This window comes from Pygoscelis adeliae, unplaced genomic scaffold, assembly GCF_000699105.1.
Source record: "Pygoscelis adeliae isolate BGI_AS28 unplaced genomic scaffold, ASM69910v1 Scaffold427, whole genome shotgun sequence".
NCBI classification, from domain to species: Eukaryota; Metazoa; Chordata; class Aves; order Sphenisciformes; family Spheniscidae; genus Pygoscelis; species Pygoscelis adeliae.
The window spans coordinates 1,308,225-1,328,806 of NW_008825214.1; the positions used below are offsets into that span (position 1 = coordinate 1,308,225).

Genomic DNA, 20,582 nt, shown 5'->3' on the forward strand with positions numbered 1-20,582 from the left:
CTCCTTCTGCTTAAACAGTCCCCCCCCCCCCCCCCCCCCCCCCGAGTTATTGCATCCCTTTCAGCTCTGCAGTGGAATTTCATGGGTGTGATGAAGGATGATCAGCCATCTAAAGTTGTCTGTGTATTTCCTACGTATGGGGAAAGAGAATGATCATGCTGACACAAAAAAAAACCCAAAATCAAAACTAAACCAGGTTTAAGAGGAAAGGGTCATGAGATGGGTATCTGTGGAGGTCAAGCAGCTTTCACTCTTGCAAAAGTGTTATATACTGAGAAAGTGACTTCTGGAGCCAGCAGTCTGAAGTTAACCTGTGGGTGGAAAATGTGCTGCTGATGACCCATGCTATTTAGGATTCTTACATAGATTTTGCTTGTTATGGAAATTTTAATGTAACCATATGTATAAAACCACAGAGAACATTTCTTTACTAAAAGTAACAAAGAAAGGTAGTTGAACTTGGAAATTCTTCTGATATTTAACAAAATTATTTGCTGTTTTAAATGAATTAAGATGCTTTATTTACACATTTTACTAATTTAAAACTGTAGTGTATAAAGATCAGTCATGCCCCATAATGCACATTGTTGTTCATTCGTTTTATATTTTAAAAATTTTACTAAAGTAGTACTTTAGTAAAGGGGGTAGTAGTAGTGGTACTTTAGTAGTACTTTGTTTACTTACCATTCTTTGGTTAAGCCTGTGATGTCAAAATTCCCTGCTTGAGTATGTACAGCATTTTCCAGTTTCTTTGTTTTCCTTGCTATGCTTCTTGCAATTGTATACAGAAACCTTGGCAGTTCAAACTTAGTGCTCTTACTGCTCTCTTTCAATTTTTGTATTTGTTTTCTCTAGACATTATCATTTTTAACATAAATCATACCTACTTCTCTATATTTGATCTCATTTTTATGCAGTTTTTAATCCCTGATATCTGGACGTAGACTTTCCAACTTTTCAATGTGTGTTATGAACTAAACTTCAAAAGAGTACTGTAAGAGAGACAAAGGAATTTTTGGCTTGCCCCCCAGGGCTTCCAGAGCACTAGGGTCCTTGGAGATTTAGGAAGCCCAGCAAGTTAGACCTGACTTGGTGAATCCATAGCTGGCTGCCATGCTTGCCAGGGTGCATGCAGAACCAGCCTATCCAATGATTCTTGACACAGGCTGCCTAGAATTTTAGTGAACTGACTATCAGGAGGAGTTTGGGCCTCCTATAGGTATGTTACCCTAGAGATCCTGAATGGACTGCCATAAATTGCCCTGAGTTCCTTAATGTCTACAAATATAGGAGTCCAGTTCCTGCAAAACACATAACCTGAAAGCTGGAAAGCAAAGGGAAACTAAGAGCATAACCCATATCTCCCTCATTGGGGAGCCTCAGGTCCTAAGTTCCATGCAAAGCAGCTTATTGAGAGCTTGGAGACCATAAGAAGCCAAAAAGCTTAGGAGCTCCTGGAGATCTGACTTTCCAGCTGTTTGGCAGCCCATCAGGCAAGAAGTTAGGGATTCTGTGAAAACCAGAAGCCAAGCAGCCTGGCAGGCTACTCACCAGCCATCTGGCTGACAAGAGAAAAGATGAAGAGGCACGTTGGTAATTTAGCCTGCCTTTCTGCCTGGTTTCTGTCAAAACTTTTCAAGAAGTCGTTGTGTTCTTATGGAAGGTTTTGGTTCCATTCCATTAGCATTTTCTGATGGAATTCTGTTCCACTGGAAAATATTTGACCAGCTTTCCTTGTAATTTAGTTTATAATAGCTACACATGCTAGTCAACAGCTTGTCATGTAGCTTCTGTACTTTTAAATTAGACTTGCTAATTGGATTTTAAAAATCTATAAAAAGTTTAAACCCCATCCTCCTCACATTTTTTCTTTTTCATCTCTTCTTTGTTTTTCCTTCTTGACCATTTCACTTTTTTCCTATCTTTACCCTCTCACTTGCCACATGGGACTTCCATAGATTTTAAGGCAAGAAAAGAGCACGGAGATCATTGTGTCTGATTTGCTGCATAATATAAACCAGAAAATTTCAAGCAATCATTTTATCTAGCACAGAAGCTTTTGATTGAACTATAACATATTTTATACTTCATGCTTGTTGTTCAGATTCTCAGTGGTCTGTAATGGTAAGTGGTACAATATGATATGATTGCCTTCTCATATACCACTCTAATTTATGGAACCATGCCAGAATTGCAAAGACACAAACAATAATTGTTATAACAATTTATTAGTTTGTGTTGTCACTGCATCGATTGTTTGCCTAGGCTGTCCTCAAAACATTACGATATTGCTGTCTTGCATCTCTACAATATTGAACTACATATTAGTGATGACTATCTCATAAAGATATTAATAATTATAAGAAGTTTGCTTAGACACTTATTTGGATTCAATTCAATCCAAAACTAATGGAAACAATGTTTAGTTTTTCCAGTTATTCAATGTTATCTGTTTCTCATACTTCCATTATTAAAATGGTTTTCAAAATAATCTAAAGCAAATCATGATGTTTTCTCTATTGTGGCCTCAAAGGATTTTGATATTAGTAGTTTCACTGCTTCTGTGAAAAAAAATTAGGATTTTGGCATTTACCCGGGACTGAACTTCAGTGAGAGTTGTGAGGAGGGGGACAAAGAGTAGGTGTAGTCCGCCAGACTGAAAAGTAAGGAAAACAATAGACAGAAGGACTACTAGAAGTTGCATGAGTGACTATGTAGACTTTTTTTTCTCCCACCATCTTTTAGAGAACATGCATTGCATGCTTTCTTGGGCTGTACGCTTGGCGAATGGACTTTGCTTTTGTTTCTTGAAACTATCAATAGCAATATACTTGACAAGCATTTAACTGTGCGATGATCAAATGCCTGAAGAGCCAGGAGTAAGGAATTCTGCTCCTCCAGGCTACAGAGTAGCATTGGAGCCATGTTAAAGCTACTCTGCTTTGCTGCCCTGCCTTTAGCTGCTTCAGTGAGGAGAAGAGGACAGGAAAATCCATGTTGATTGTCTGCTGCTGTTTTCCCAACACATTGCATTTTTGCAACACAGAAGACGACTTGTGAGATGTAGTGAAGTAGTCTCATCTTACAAGGTGTTTCTTCATCAGTTCTGCTACAGTGGAACCCTCCACAGCTGTATAGACAGCAGTAAAATTAGCCTTTAAATATAATTTGATTAATAATACCATTGAGTTGTTTAGTAAGAAAAATGAATAGAAACTTCATTATATAAATTGTGTTTCCCTTTTTCACTGAACAGCTATAATATAGAAATTCATCTGTTGCATTTCTTTATTTTGAATTTTAAATTGGGTTGTGCATTAGGATGATAAGTTATTCATTTGGCAATAGGGGATGGAAATGGACAGTTTCCTTCATTAAAGAAAAGGTAGTTTAGAGATGATTCTTGATAACTAACGTTTATTTGCACAGCCATACCATCACTTTTTTGGGCAAAAGCAATCCAGTTTGACAAATTAGCTTTGACACCTTAAGCTTTTTAAGATGTTCTAAGAGTGAAATACTACTTGTTTTTAGCGGAGAAACTTTTATCTTTCAAGTGGAGTATTTTTAAAGATAAACACAATGTGTTTTTGTAATACCGTGTTTAGCTTTAAATCTTTCAAATAAAGAAACCAGTATTCACTTTGGAAGAAATAAGAAAGGAATTCAGTTACAAAAGATTTCAGTAGTTCTTTCACAAGAACTGTATGTCTCAACTTAAGGCTGATGAACTTTATTTACTTAATGAAAATAACCACAAAAAAACATATAATATGATGACAAGAGAACCCAAAAATTCCAAATGTTCTCCTTGTATAAATACTGCGGAGATCAAGTGATTTTTCCAAATCTGTCTGTCTGCAAATATCATAATGCTTTCTGCTCCTAATTAAAAAAAAAATGTGTAAAGCTGGTCTGTTTCACAGTATTTGTGCTCTTGGCAGAAGCCAATGTAGAAATAAGTGCAAAGGGAAAGTTAACTAAATTTTGTTAATAGTCATGCAGTTCAACAGGGTGAAAATATGTGATTAAAGAGTAACAGGATGAGGCTTTTATTAGCACAGTAGGTAACTTTGCTAGCCTCAGCATCTATGCCAGATAGGTTTTTTTTTTTACTGCTTGAGATTGCAAACTCCTCCCCTTGAATCCAGTTTTGAAATAATATTTATCATACTTTCTGAGGATAAAAACTTTGCTGCCCACTAGTTAGAAGATGTGGTCATGTGAAGTAATGAAAAATCCTGTTATCTCTTCCCATCTTCTTCAGCCACTTAAAATGTAGTTTAACAATCTATATTTCTTCATATCTGTCACCTCAGGTTAAATATTACATTAAAAGTTATAATAATGACGAAGATTTAAAATGAAAATATTTCCTGTTAATACAGTAAAATGTTCTTGCTCCCCTCCCCCCAATCTTTTTTAACATTTTTATTGCTTCTTTAAATGTCTTTGTGTTTGACCTCTTTCTTTGTTTAGCTCAGGAAATATTGTTAAAACAGAAGCATCCAGCCTATCATCATTAACACATATACTCAGATGTATACAATAAAATTATCTATTTTATTGCTTATCGGTGGGAGTGATTTTATCAATAACTTCATCTATAAAGGCTGTTTCTTAGGCTTTATTCTTACCATACCATTTTATTTTCTTGCCTAACTCGAACTGAGTAGCCTTGTTAGGACAACTAGGAAGTAAGGTTTTGTCACAGTAGGTAAGGGGGGGAGTAAATTACCTAAACTCACTTAAATGCATTCTGCTTTTCTTTCAAGTTGTTTTTTGTATAGCTGTATCCTAAGATGTTCTCTAAGCATTTCAAAATACTTGGAAGTTTGTTGAATAACTTCATATGTAACACTAAAGAAAGTAAATGTAGTTTAATGGCTATATTAATAGATTAGAGCTTGCAGTATGTAAATACGGAAGTATAAATGTAGTCTTGGGCTGGAAATGGAACACTTTCCACTTCAAGTTCAATATCACAATCATATTATTACCCAATAGTAAACTACTACTTTGAAACAATGACATTTACATTTCTACAGTGAAGTTTAAGGACTACGGGTAAATATGAAAGCTTATCACACAGTAATAGCTGGAAATGACAAACCCTTTGGGTTAAGTCTCACAAAAAAAGTTGTGTTGATTAATTTACAAGGTGGAATTTAAAGATTGCATTTTTTTTATGTGTAACAAGTGCAAAAAAGATTTCTAAAGAGATGTTATATATGATTTTTCTTCTTTTCTGTTTTAAAAAGTTATATATCATTTTCTTCTTTTCTATTACAAAAATAAGTATAGATCAAAATGCCTGAGAATATTTGCAAACTAAAATCACAGAAATTACTTTAGACTTTATAGTATGAACAGCTATCTGATCATTAATACAAGTATACTCAAAGAACATAGATTCAAAAGAATTAAATCCAGACCTCCACAATCACAGGCACAACTTCATATAATTTCTTCTTTAAATATCTTTAAAGTATGGCAATTCTATATAATAAATACATGTCTTTCAGTAAAAAAAAAAAAGTAGAAATTTACTGTACAAAGCAAGTATATGGTTTTGCTAAACGATAGCAAAAAGGTTGCATTTGTTGTTTAAATTTCTTTGGAAAAAAAAAAGATCTTGTAAGTAACATAACAGATTTTAAAGCTCTCATTTCCATCCTTCTTTCTGCTCATTGTTCTTCAAATTTCTTGCTTCTTTACTCTTCTCTTTGTCTTGCACAGACCACCAGACTACACCCACAATCACATTTGGGAAACTTTCCTGACATGTGGTTTCTGCAGTTTCCCTCTGCTTTTCATCACTGGTAGAAGGTTCTGTCCTTGTGTTTAGCTGGTTTCACAGACAATTATTGAAACTTTTCTTTTACTTACTGCTGGATTGTTTATATATTATTCCATCAGTTTAATTGGACGGTACTCCTTTACAAAATGTGGAAAGTATAAGCTTGTCAGGAGAGAAATTTAACAAGTAGGTTTATAATCACCTGGAAGGAAAATATGTAGAGGTAGGAAAATATAAAATGTTCATATTAGTTCATTAAGATGGAATACAGATTATCTTATCTCTTCATGAAATGACTTTCAAGAGCATGAATGCATACACAAATCTCTGAACCATGCAGAAAATCAGAATAATTTTCATGTATAGAAGGGCCCCTTTCAAATCTTAGACACTTTACCTTAGAGTTCACCTCTTGAACAGAAGCCTTTCTCATTTATTGAGCCAATATTTAGACACAAGGTAATGCACACTTCTGTAGTAAGTTTCAAGGAATTGAAGTAAATGTAAAACATCTCATTTTCTTTCCTTCTCCTGTGTCTGCTCATTTAGCTGTCTAGCCCTCTAATACATATAGGTAAGAAATTCTGTGTGGAAATCTTTCTCTGTAACCCGTTATCTACCACCTTTGGTCAAATTTTAAAATTTCAAGACAGACATGAAAACCGATATGGAGAAATGCTGTTTTTATTCAGGTAATACATTTACATTGTGGTATGTATACACTAGCAATGATAGTGAAACTTTTATGCTAGCGTATCCATGGGAAATACGCTGTAACCCACCTTCCTTTACATGCAGCTCACATGGTAATAGAAGTGGCAGAGCACTGCCCTTCCTTCTCTGTTTCTCTGAGCTGCTTTTCTGAGTCACAAACCTTTATTGTCCTTCTTCTGCATAAACATTTAGATCCTCTTTTAATTTCTGTAAGGACCTCTGTTATTTGTTCATTCTGGTTTATTTAGGACTTCAGCACGAAGTTTGATTTTGGATACTACCCTTTTTCCACATGCTGTGGCTTCTGGTTTTGACCCTCACACTATATGACTTTAACCTCTCCCTTCCAGTCTCAAGAATTGCATTGCCTGTGGTGGAAAATGTTTTGTTCCTGATGGGCCTACCCACTGCTTTTGCTTTCTGTGAGAAGGAAACATCACAGCTAGGAGTTATGTTTGGCATTCTGTTTGGCAACAAAAAAAGATGAACTGCAGCACATGGCGACACCATGGTGTCGCCAAGAATCTCATATGACCTATATTCAGTTCCTATTTTCAATACCCTTTGTGAAGGGTACGATTTGGGCACTAATGGCATACTTTTAGTAAATAGTTCCATAAAAATTAGATGACCATCAAAAACCACCTGAAATTCTTGCCCATAGTGGTTTCTGACCTGTATCTATTTTGTCATCAATAGTTCATTTGCTTTTCTTAAGTCTTACGTTTCTGCAGAAATCCTTGTTAGCCATAATTGTCATTCACTAGTTTCTATATTCATTGAACAAAGAACTTTAAGAAAACTACTCATCTTTCCAGATCCACATCTGAAACATTGAAAATCTAACAAAAAATGTTGAGCTGGATTATAGATTGCATAAAGAAGTCCTGATAAACACAAATATCTAAGCTTAGTATAGAGGTCCACTCAACTAAAGTAACTGATGGGCCCATTCAAGTAGAAGTGGTGAATTCTTCAGATTACATTGCAATACTTGATATCCTCAGGTTAGGCATTTGAAGTTCCATCCACTCCTTTGCTAATTATTATGTTTACAATGACGTTTCTGAAAATGCTGCTGCGTTTTGCAGTGTTGTCTTTCAGGCTCTGTATAACTAGGCATCCTGAGAATCCCTTCTAGATGTTTGTTGGCAAAATGTTGCTTAGAGTTACCCACAGGTTGAATAAACGTGTAAAAAATCATTCCAAGAAGTAGATATTTTTTCTATTCTGGCATTGTTTCTGTCCACAAGGAAACTGAAAAGAGATTGTCTAAAATAATGTAATCTTACATGGTGGAACATCTTACCCAAGAAAGAGATACATTTCTTTTCAAGCATCTCAGTTTAATGGAGTGCAATGAATCTTGCTCTACAGCATTGGTCAGTGACTATGTAACTTAATCAGTTAAGAATTTGTGCTTAAACAAAACTTAGATTTATGCCCTGTGTGCTTTTAAGGGTACATGAAGTACTGTATGCTGCGTGTCACTTTACCAGATACTGTCAGTTCCTCTTTGCTTGAGGCAACCAAATGAATTCCATGCCTGTTAGTTCAGTCTCACAGTGCCAAAAGCGCTGGTTTTCTCTGTTTTACACATTGACATGTAAACATGTGCTTGATAATTTGAGTTGACTAATAAACACAAGAGTGTGAGAACAGACAATGCTGTGTCAGACCAAAGGTTCACTGACACAGTATTCTGTTTCTCATAGTAGCCCACAAGGGATGCCTAAGGAAAGGTAGAAGAACAGGGCAGAGTTGCAGCTGTGGTTCCCCTCCCCAGAATGTTCTCCCACCTTCAAGAAATCTGTGGCTCAGGAACTTTTTAAATCAGAGGGAATACTTTTACATTGAATAACCCTTAATGGATTTTTTTTTCTGTGAATTTGTCTAGTTCATTTCTAACATGTAAACTTCTAGCAGCCACTGCAATCCTGCTCCAAGGACTTCAACATCTTAACTATGCTTTGTTTGAAAATAACTTATTCTGAACATGACACCTGCTAATTTCATCTGATGCTCCCAGGTCTTCTCCTAGAAGAGAGGTCCCTGTGTACCCTTTCCATTCTACTCAAGATTCTATACACCTCTATCATACTGCTCCTCATTTTTCTCTTTTATAGCCTTGAGTGTCTTAGTTGGTTAGTCATTCCTTCTACAGAGCAGTTCCCTACCTTTGATTATTCTTGTCATCTTTCTCTAAACCTTTTCTAATTTTACTACAACTTTTTCAAGATGGAAAAGATGGACCAGATCTGCATACTGTATTCAAGATCAAGGCACACTGTTTAGTTTTCTATTTCTTTTCTAAGAGCATACTTCCCAGACGTTTTTCCAGAGTTGTATTTCTGTCCTTTAGTCACATTTTACATTGATTGTTCATACTCTGAGGTGCACCATGGTTCTCCCACAGAGGCTGTCATGACTTGTGTAACCTCCCCTCTTAAGTATTCCTGAATACTCATTTGCATTGATATAAGAAAATAATATTACCACTCCTTTGTCTTAGCTGTCAGACTTAATGTAGGAAATAGAAGACACTATGAAAGCCTAAACAGGGGTTTCTATTGCTGTCTTAGATGCCCTAAGGTATGTGAGGCACCTACCTGGCAAATATGGTACAGCAGATAAGGGAGACTTGTACCCTTCTGGAGTGACAGCTTGAGGCCATAAAGAATACCCTGTGGTATCTAAAATGATACTAGATACCTTCATTTAGGCATTGAATTTCTGCCTAGATGGTGGTATGTAAAACAGTCTAACTCTTATATGTCAATCAAGAGAGCTCTGAGTTCCGAATTAGCCATATTTCTTCGTGAAAGCAACACAACAATAGCTGCAGTTTTGAATAATTATGTCATGCCAATCTCTTTTTTTAACATTAGCATATAAATACAGATTGAATATTTAAAAATAATGTTTCTTTTGATTCTCATTTAGGATGCTGGGGAAATGGTTCGATCCTTTGTTGGTGGCTTGGAGCTGATAGTCAATTTGCTAAAATCAAAGAATAAGGAAGTTTTAGCAAGTGTATGTGCAGCCATTACAAATATAGCTAAAGATGAAGAAAATCTAGCTGTTATAACAGATCATGGAGTCGTCCCTCTGTTGTCCAAACTAGCAAACACAGTAAGTAACTTCTAAACATATTCTGAGTTTCTTATGTCACACTGCATTATACCCAACCAAAAGGTTATGACAAGAGCAGTAGATTTTGCAGCAACTACAAGAAAGAGCTGTAGAATCCTTCCTCTATGAGATGTATACTGGACATTAAAACACTCTGTGGCTGGTACTAAAATTGCTTTGGAAGATGGGCTTCATTTTAATAGTCACTGTTGTTGAATATTGCTTTTGAGAGATGCAGCTGCCATGTAAAAAAAGCACAAAGGGTCAAGAGAGCAATAAATCTGAACCATGCAGCGAATCTCAATGATGGTGCTATATGTTACATTTTAATGCTAATCTTACCTAATTTCCAGTCAGTCTAAAAGCACCTTTGAAATAATATAAGCATTTCCTACAAAGAGAATAATAAGGGACTACTAGCTCCATGCCTTACAGCTCTCTCCAGTTTTTAATTGTACTACATTTAAATTGGGATGCCTTAAAGATGTTTGAGAATACAATTCTGCTTTCCTATGAAATTTTTATTGTATTATGTTGTCTTTAATTTATTATGTTTTTACCTTCTTCAGAAGAATGACAAATTAAGACGTCACTTAGCAGAGGCCATTTCCCACTGTTGCATGTGGGGGAGCAATAGAGTTACCTTTGGAGAAACCAAGGCTATAGCTCCTTTAGTACGTTACTTGAAGTCAAATGATCCATCAGTTCATAGAGCTACAGCTCAGGCTTTATATCAACTTTCAGAGGATGCAAACAACTGTATCACCATGCATGAAAATGGAGTGGTGAAGGTGAGGTGGAAAGTTTTTCTTATTTGGAATTCAAATTATTGAAGGGGTTTGGCATGGTCAAAAGAAAAGATCTTTCATTTTAAGTAGTTCTTGAATACTGCTGTGTACCTCAAATTTTCTGAACTTTATCCTAAAAATGTTTGGTTAAGTAGTGAATTAGGAAACAGTATTTCAGTGCTAAAGATACTACAGCTAGGTGGTTGTTAGGAATGGAAATATGATGTGGACATTCACCTCTAGAGTACTTGACTTGACTCTGACCTAGGCTGGTAGTGATGTCACATCAGCATTTTGTCATTCTCAAGTGACTTTTGCAAAGTTGGGTTATCTTGATAGATAGTTGATTAGTATGGCAGAAAGTCACCTAGGAACGGAGTGTAACTGGATTTGGGGACAAATTAAGATAGAATAATACAAAGGCTTAGTTTACCTGGAGCTGTTTCAGTGAATTCTGCATTTACTTATAAAAACTCATATTTTAGAAGTTAAGTATGAGCACATTCTGCAAAGACCTTACTCTAGAAAGAATTTTTCTCTCAAAAAGATTTTTCTAGCAAAGTTTTATCTCACTAGTTGAAGCCAGTAGAGTCATTCCTTTGGCACAGAAGAGATAAGGATTATGGCCTTAGAGATGGAGATTGTAGGAGCTCTCAATTTTCATAAATTTCTTGAAATATTCACTGTTTACAGACTTTTCGTTTTACTTCAGGTAAATGTGTTGAAAGTAAGAGTTGACTTATGATGTAGTGTTACTACTAATGTTGAATGTACGCCTGCACTAATGATTGTGCACTTTATTGTGAGCAGTTTCAATTCCAGCACAGTCTAATGGTCCTGCATTATCATACATATACCTGTAGCTGGCTATATCTGTAGTTGGGTTAAAAAGATCCACTGGTCAAAAATGTTTAAAGACTCGGTTTAAATGCCAGTACTTGAACTGACTCAGATCTAAGGTGCCCTTTCAGTGCTGGAGAGTAACATCTTCCCATCACAGTTGCATTATACTGGCCACACAGCACAGGGGAATACATACTGTACTACAGCTCAATTTGAAACTGGTGTCTGATGACCTTTTAATGTTGCTTATCTTTCCGTTCAACTGACACAACCCGTTTTCTGCCCTCCTGTCATCTGTTGTTTTCATTCATTTTATTATGCAGGTTTTAGTACACTGAACGTACTGTATAAAGCCAATTCTGATGATACACTTTTGTAATAATTCCATCTCGGTCTAGGTTCATCATTATTTTTCAGTCCTCATTAAAATATTTAGACTCATTAAAAACATTTATTTGCACTTGCAGATAAATAGGGGTGTACAGAAAAATATCACAGGTGTTTAATTTTTTTATTATTCACAGTATTCTGGAATGACTATAATATGTTAAGGGAGAGAAAAGAGAACTGATAAAAGGAAGAGCGAAACTACAAAATAAAGGAACTTGGGTTATGTTTGTTGCATCTAAACTTTTTGTTCAGGGTGCACTTCTCTTCTTGTGTACAAGAAACTTGTATTTTTGTAATGCAGTTAGACAAGTGTTTGAATGTGGGTTTGTATGTGGGTCCATCACAGAACTGAAGTGGAAGCGCTTCTCATCTCATAACTGATGGATGGCCTGAATATATGAGAGGATATATGACCAATTCTCATCACATGTGCCAGCACACACATGTACTTGTATCATATAAACATTAGTAATATGACAGGTAGCAGCTGCATTTGGTCCATGTTGAGACTAACAGCCAGGGTAGCAGTTCTGCTGAAAAGGACCTGGAGAGTGGATTCAGCAAGTTGAACATGAGCCAATAGGGTGCCCTGGGAGTGATGAAGGCTAACAGGATCCTGGGCTGTTTAGCGGGAGCATAGCCAGTAGGTCGGGGGTGGTGACTTAGCACTTACTAAATCACGTCAGGAGTACTATGTTCAGTTTAGGGTCCAAGTCCATCCACAAAGATGGTTGGGGACTGAAGCACATGACTTGTGAGGGAACTGAGCTTGTCTAGCTTTGAGAAAGAAGGCCTCTGGGCAGCGGTGCCTAATAGCAGCCTGGCAGTATCTAAGAGAAATTTATTGAGGTGCCAAAGGCAGACTCTTTACTGAAGTGCTTGGTGGGAGGACAAGAGACAATGGTCATAAATTGAATCTGATGGGTTCCATCTGGATATAAGGAAAAAAATTCTACCGTGAGGGTAATGAAGCACTGGAACAGCTCCCCAGAGAGGCTGTGGAATCTCCATCCAAGGGAATTTAGACCTGACTTGACAAAGCCATCAGCAACCTGGTCTGAATTCAGTGTTGACCCTGCTTTGACTAGGAGGTTCGATTAGATGACCTCCTGAGATACCTTCCAACCCAAATGATTCTGTGATTCAGATCATCTGATTTCTATCAGATGAAAAATAGTGAAAATAATAGGAAATATGGAAAATAATGATTGATCTTTGCAAGCCACTTCTTCGCTATCTTTTGATAATTAAGCAGTATTCTCCAGCTTCTCAATAGACTTTATTGAGCCATACCCATGGCATATTCAATTAGGGAAAACAGCCATAGTTGTGATAATAAGCTTTCCACATTCAGTATCCAGAAACAGTCACCCTGTCTAATGTGGCAGAAACCGTCTTCACTATACTTAGTCAGATGGGTATCTCAAAAGAAATACTGTCAGAGGAACAGATTTAATCACTCTGTTGTTTAGATACTTAGGGAGATGTGTAGGTTAAAGTGGCTGAATTCCACTCTGTATCATTCAGAAATGAAATATTCATTCCATGAACAGAAAATTCACTTGAATTTTAGGTCAGGGCTACAAATGTATGTGACTAAGAGATACAGTACTATCCCACATACCTTGAAGTATTTCAAAATTCCATGAGGTTTGACTAATCCTTCTCTGTAGTTCACAAGATCTCAGTTTTTTTGGGGGAAGCAGTCTGGTTGCAAACAAAACTGGTTCTGTAATGAATCTTTAAAATGCAGCCAAACCTGATCAAGAATTAAGAGGTTAGAGAGAGTTACAATAAAAACACCTGTGACTGCACATTGCCATGAAGGACCTGGAATAATTCTTCATACCTGCTAAGTATCACAATATGCAGAAGTCTTGAGAAGGATTTTTGGAAGTGATTCAGAATATCAGTGAAATCACCTCTAACCTTAAAAGGCTGCACTGTTGATTCATGCCATAAACTGTTCAGTTTGGTAGACTGGAATCTCTTCATAGCCGGGAGGTGACTGTGAACCAAATACATAGCCAGGAAAAGAAACATTATGATTCCTTACTGCTCATTTTTCTTACTGGCAGTAAAAAATGAAATATCGTCAGAAGACACTAATTTACCTGAAGGAGTAGTTCTTGCTAGTCCCCCAAAAAGCAGAAATAATGGAAGTTTGGCGGAGTGTGTTTTCAGATAAACTAAATCAAACTGGTCAGATAGTTGATGTCATCCATACAAAGACTGTCAGCCAATGCAGAGTCAAATGTACTGAATAAGTGTAAATCTTTATGAAGAGATCTGTCCAGCTCTTCAAGTAAACTGCCTTCTGTTCAGTGTCCTACTGAAGTCAGTGTGTATAGTGTAGAATCTGAAGTCCTAGGGTCACCCAGCAAATGTGTAACAATGAGGTGTAACAACTTAAAATTGTAAATTGAGCCTTGAAAACAAGTTTGATACTTTTAAAATTAGAAGATACTAATTATTTTAAGAAATCCGTCCAGATGAAGAAGTTCTTTAAACATTTCCCATAATTAGTGCTGAGCTACAAAAAATTAGGTAAGCTACATAGAATTACCTGCACATATTTCATTTTTCTGTGTGTTTGTTTTCAATTAAATTCAAGTGAACATTCATGGAAGTACTTAATTACAAATGCTGCAGGCATTTAATCGGGATAACATGAAAGTAATTATATCTAAACAAACAAAAACATTCTTCACAAGTATTTCCGTATTTTTAACTATCCAGCTATTTTAAAATAGCATTTTTTCTAACATAATAAGTATAAATGGAGCTGTTATCAAAGCTTTATTCCTTTAAGTCTTTAAGAAATCCTTAAGAAAAAGGCAAATTGATAAAATGGGTAAGTGTAAACAGTAGGACCCTGGAGCAGTTCCCAGCTCTCATGTCCAAGTGCATAGCTGGCCACATACTGATTGCACATTAGGACTAAACCTGGATGCATACATTCTGTTCTGTGTCAAAAAAAAATGCAGGTGCAGAACTGGAACCACAATATGAATGAACAGTTGGGAATCAGGACTGCAGAGCATGTTGCAAAATGCATTTGCCTTTCAACTAGGATATAGCCAGAGAGAATCCAATACCGGTGTATGTGTTGAAGTTGACATGGCTCAGAGATCCATGTTAATAAACTGTGAAAAACCTGTTCTCCCTAGGCCATAAAGGGACAAAAGTGCAGTAAGAGGTCATCAGAGCTAGCTCTCTTGAGCTATCTTGAGCTTTCTTACCTGTCTAGCTTTGGTAGCACGGAGCTCAGTGTCAGATGATTTGCCTTATTCTAGTACGATGACTGCAGTATAAGGCATATCCATTTTTTATAAAGTGTGTAGTTTGGTTTTGCCCCTATTTTTCAGGGAATGGAATTCTCCCACTCCCAAGAGGACAATACCTATGGTCATCTAGAGTTTCTAACCCTAATTAAAGCCTGGTTTAATTAGCAATTATCCTGCTGTGATGTTTCCAACCACTTTCTAATGCTTATATGTTGTGTTATACCTAGAATGGCAAAGCAGCAAAGCAAAGTGAAGCGACAAATAGGCCTTTTTGGAGGATATATCAGACCAGGGAGACATAGTGGTTCCTATCCAGTGAGGATGCCCATATAATAAGTGAAGCGTGGTGGGCAGTCTGAGAAAATATGTTCTGTTGGACCTATGATAGTTTCTCCAGATGTGCTAGTCCAAGTGCTTTTATTCTGTGTGGCAAGAGCTGACCAGATCATGAAGCAAATCAACACGCGCACCATGACAGCTCAGGGCCCAGCTGGCCAATCCACCAACAATTATGAGCTTGACTTCTATGCTGGCACTGTTGGAATTACCATCAAGAATCAACTACTGGAGTTTCAGAAAGGCTAAAGAGGCATTCCCAGATGGCAAGGAGAGTGGGTGGAGGAGATTTAGTTGCTCAAATGTGAGAGTCAGTACGGTGCTGAATCTTGCCTGGTCTATTCAGTTGGTCTGCCTGGCACAGGTGAGACAGTAGTTGCAGCACTGTGCTGTGCTATTGCGTATCTTTGCACCATGCTTCTCAGTGATGGCAGAACGTCCGGGTGTTTTCATTCTTCTAGCCTCTCCAGTGAATAGTTGACTGAAAGCATACTTTGTATTTATGTAGGGGTTGTTATGTACAGATTTTTTCAGGACCAATCATATTTTTGCTTCTGGAAAATTTGTCTGGGTTCCTTTGATATTTTTTCATCCTTTTACCAGATATCTGGTGTTTCAGTCATCATGCCCAGTTGCATTAATGTCACAGCTGCTGTAGTTCTGACTAGGTTGCAATACATGCCAGGTGCTCTTCAGCATATGTTCATGTGCTATGTTCACACACACAGAAAGTCTGATGCTTCAGGGAAACATTTACTGTGTGTGAATGACACAGTTGCTGAGTGCTTGAACAGTTGGTCAGAGACTTTCTCAAAGCATCAGACTTTCTGACCATTCACTAGACAGTGTGTATATATATGCTTCTGTCCAGGAAACCAGGAATAAAAATATATAGGGAAGGTAATTTCAGCCAGATTCTCATATTTCACATTTTGCCACTGCTGCAAACAGTATTTGCTAATCACAAAACACAGGTATATGCAGACAGTTGTGAGAGAAAACCAGTGTTCCAAGTTTTTACCTAGTTGTAACTGCACCCAAAATACATTCAGTTTTCTCAAGCAAGGCTATGTGACAAAAAGGTTGGGAAATACTGGTGTATGTCAGCTGCCATGTGAAATTCTGAATAGACAAACAGCATGATTTTGGAGGAAGTTTAGAAAACCAGTTTATGAAGTTTTTCTTTTATGTTCAGTTCCACACTCGATATTCTTATGACTGGGAATGGAACAATGGTTATGACCTGTGACAGGTGAATCAATGCTTTCTTTCTACCAAACACCAGAAAATATTTCCTCTTTCTGAAGTAAAAATTCATAGCTGTGCTGGAAAAGAGATTTGTATTTTCAAAGACCCAGTGAGGACATGTGGGACACTAGAAAGCAGGAGAAATTTTTAGACATCAGACTAAGGAACAGGCATCAACCTGAATTCGAGATTGGAGATAGTTGTCCACAAACCAAGGGAGAAGAGAAATCCAGTGGGGGACTGGCAGTTTATAGCCAAGATAAGCAGGAGTACCGGGCAATGTTCTTCACACTTGGAGTCTCTCACAATTAGAGGGAAGAGAAATAGGAAAAGTCACATACAACTGGAAGTATCATCACCACCACATTCTTCATAGAAAGAGCAGAAAAACTCTCTTAAAATGTAGCTGTTGCAAAGGCACAAAGATGTCTGTCTATAGTTGACTGCTGCTGAAACCTTAGAACAATCAAGCTTGTTCATTAAAAGATCTCCAGCTGTCCGCTGAAGAGTACCTGTTTTTTTATAGGGATGCTCTTTTAAGATGAATTGTAGAAAGACTGTTCTGCAAGCCACAGGCAGATGAGGAAGTGCCACTACTGTAGTAGTGAAAAGATGAGTCTAAACATGTTTTAAAGGAAGAATTCAAGTCATCTGAAGATCCTGAAAGAATATTTAAATCATTGTCCTAGAGACCACGTCACCGTGTCAAATTAATACAATGCTTCTCTGTGTTCCAGTCACACTTTTTCTTGGTTATGTTGGCAAGCTGTAGATTGGGATATGCTTCTGAAGTGAGTGAGTGGGGATGGTGGTGTGTGTAGCCACTTATGAAACTGCTCATAATATAACTTCTAAAAGACTTCAGATATTTCGAAAGATTCGAAGTGAACCTTTCGAAACAAGTGAAAAACATGTAACTGATTATTCCTGGTCATTCTTACTTTGCAAATGAAGAAAGATAAAAGGTAATCTATTGTGGAATTTAATTTCTGCTGTTGTGGAAGTTAATTTCTGACTTTGTAAGTGATATAAAGGATTTGTTTTTGTGGAATATCATTATTGTTTCTGTGTAAAGAAGGTCTAGAAAGTTTGAATGGCCTCATCACCTACAGAGTTGAGGCCAGATTTTTATGATGAGGCTAATGAGACCTCTGAGGAGGTTATTAAAGTAATGAAAAAAAGTAAGAACAAAGGAAAATAAGCACCCAAAATCAGGCTGTGGAAGAACAAAATTCATCAAAGTCTTAATTCATCTTAACTTTAAATGTTTACATTGTGGACATGCCCATCTGAAATAGTCGCCCAAATTCTTATAATAGTCAAGGAAGAGGAGTAGAGTCTTTATTATGTGTCATCTCTCCTAATTTAGACATTTATGCAAAGATAAGACACCTCAGTCTCTACTGGCAGTATTTTCTGGTTGCATTTGGCTATAACAGGAGTGCAGGTTCAAAGTTCAGATCTGCACATCTGTACTGTAGGTATCTATGTTTAATGGGGTGAATCCCATCCCAAGGCAGTGGAGGACTTGTTTAAATTACTATACAGCCCAGTTCATTATTAGATAGGAATGCCAGAATTATGAATAATAGTGCGATAAGAAAGAGCTATTAAAAAAATAATATTCTCTTCCTAGAAAAATACAGATGAGATGCATTTATATGCTATACTGGTGATGAAACACTACCTGCCAAGCAGTAACTGAAGCACACTTTGAATATGATCTAATAAAGCCAGATGTTTTAAATTAGTGGATCTAACTAACTTGAATCCAGGGATTTTGAAAAAGATCTTTGGAGTATTAAGGATGGATTCCTTTCATCTAACTTTGGCCACTTTTAGATATGGAGCTTAAAGTAGTCTAAACTAAGACACCTTCTGTAGTCAATGGAAAGAGAGAGAGGCACCTGCAGATTTGTGCTAGCTGAAAATAGATGCCCAAGATATCTGGAAGGAATAGACTCATGAAAGTGCCTAGTTTTCTCCACTGAGTATAGAAAGGACCTAGGTTACTAGCTCAGACTAAACAGCTAGCTTTCAGACAGCTGAATTTAAATTAATATCCTCCTGAATGTTGATTTTCAACAAGCCTTGCGGTACAGGGGAAGTTGCAGGGCTGGAAGGAAGTTAATGTGCCAATATTTAAAAAGCCTAAATAAGATTATAGTCCTTTAAACTGGACACTATTCTCATGTGAAATAATCAAAGGTACATACATTATAATACTAGAAGGGATCGTTTTAATGATCTGGTCTGACTAGCCTTGCTCATACAAACCAGAGACATTGCTTCAATTTATTTCTGTTTGGAATAGAGTATATCTTTTAGAAAAACACTGACTCTTTACTTAAAAAATTCCAGCAATGGAAAATCCACTAGAGCCATCATAACTTGTTCCAGTGGTTAAATACCTTCCCCATAAAAACATTTGCACCTTATTTGTAGCCTAAGGTTTGTCTAGCTTTATCTTACGCAATTACATGTATGATACTGTTGCTTGGTAAACTGAAAAGCCCTACATAATTTCTGTTCTCATATACTTTCTTTCTGAGCAAGATCAAATTACTTGTCACATTGTCATCTTTTTAATTAGCTAAGCAAGTGTAATCTCTGATGGAATTTCTTTTTAATTCTTTAATTATATTTGTGCGTCAGTTCTGAATTTTTTACTTTTGAACTTCTCTTTTGGACTGAATTTCAACATACTTCAGAACAGAATTCAGTATTCCAGTAATATCTGTATGAATACTTAAAACAGGTAAAATAACTTCCCTGTTTCTATGTAAGCTCTGTTTGAACATCAGAGATTTTCATTATTCTGTTTGGCCACAGTATTGCCCTCAAAGTTCATATTCGGCCAATTTTCTACTTTGATTTCCATGTCTTTTTGGAAACTGTTCCCCAGGTTAGACCTTTGCGTGCTATAATGTTGGCCTTCATGCACAGGAGTAAAAATTAGGTAATATTGTTAATGTAAATCACCAGTGAATTTAGACCTTGTGATGTAAGTTGATTTTTTTTCAGGAGATTAAATCAAATTTGAATTGTTGTCAATACACTTTAAAAATGTCAAATGAGTTAGCTCTCATTTTTGTAAGAATAATTCACAATTTAAAAGCAGCCACAAAATGTATTCAAGCATTTTATTGTTTTAGAGAGGAAAATTTTAAGAGACCAACACACTGACTCTTCTTGTAATGCCTTTAAAACAAAATATTGCCTTTCCACAATGAAGGTTCCAGGTTTGTCAGAGATTGGATTCATTAGAAAACTGAAGGAGTTCACGGGCTGAGAAATCAGTAAATACTTTTGAATTATGTAGACACAAATGGATTAAGGTCTGTGAAATGAATACCAGTGGCTTTGATTGTAAAGTATGAAGCTAAAAAACGCCTGTTCTGCTTGCCAATGAAATTCTACATTTGCAAGTGCCTGATCAGATGGTACATAAATATTCTAAAACATTTAGGGAAATCTTCCCAGTGAGGTAATTTCCAGTATCTCATATGAGGATCTCTTGATGTTTTGACTTAAAGTTTGTGCTTGAATTCCAAACTAATTAAATAATAAATAGTAAAGGTACTAGTTTTTCTATTTATTCATTTATTTCTGTGTACTGTGATGATGCTTAAAGCCATTGATCACAGATAAGTAGTTCACTTTGCTAGGCAGTGATGTATACCTACATACGAAGAAGACGACCCCAGAAAACTTTCAATTTAAACGTAGCACACAAGGTGGAGGTGAACAAACAGATAGGAATGGAGTGGTAGAAAAAAATCTGTAAAAATATTTGTATTGATTATATTTGATAGTTCAAGCAAACCAAGATACAATTACTGCTAATTCATAGCTGCAATTCAATCATCATAAGTAAAACATAGATACCAAATACTGACTGTAAGCTTTTTGTGAAAACCAAGGAAACAGGACCAGTGGATAGTAGCCAGTCACCCAGACTTTAAGGCACTTACACCATACGGGAACCATACCTGGTGCTGTTGGCAGTTTTTTGCAGGTGTGTGTCTGTGCTGAAGGCTGCAC

At 36.6% G+C, this 20,582-nt stretch overlaps 1 protein-coding gene across 1 annotated transcript in view; it reads left to right on the forward strand.

The window, feature by feature from the left end:
• The window catches only part of LOC103921201 (armadillo repeat-containing protein 4-like), a 91,797-nt gene that overhangs the window by 54,598 nt on the left and 16,617 nt on the right, over window positions 1–20,582 (forward strand). Inside the window, exons 17-18 of the mRNA XM_009329127.1 lie at window positions 9,458–9,646; window positions 10,216–10,437. Coding sequence (XP_009327402.1) covers window positions 9,458–9,646; window positions 10,216–10,437 — 411 coding nt within the window. The remainder of the gene's footprint in view (window positions 1–9,457; window positions 9,647–10,215; window positions 10,438–20,582) is intronic.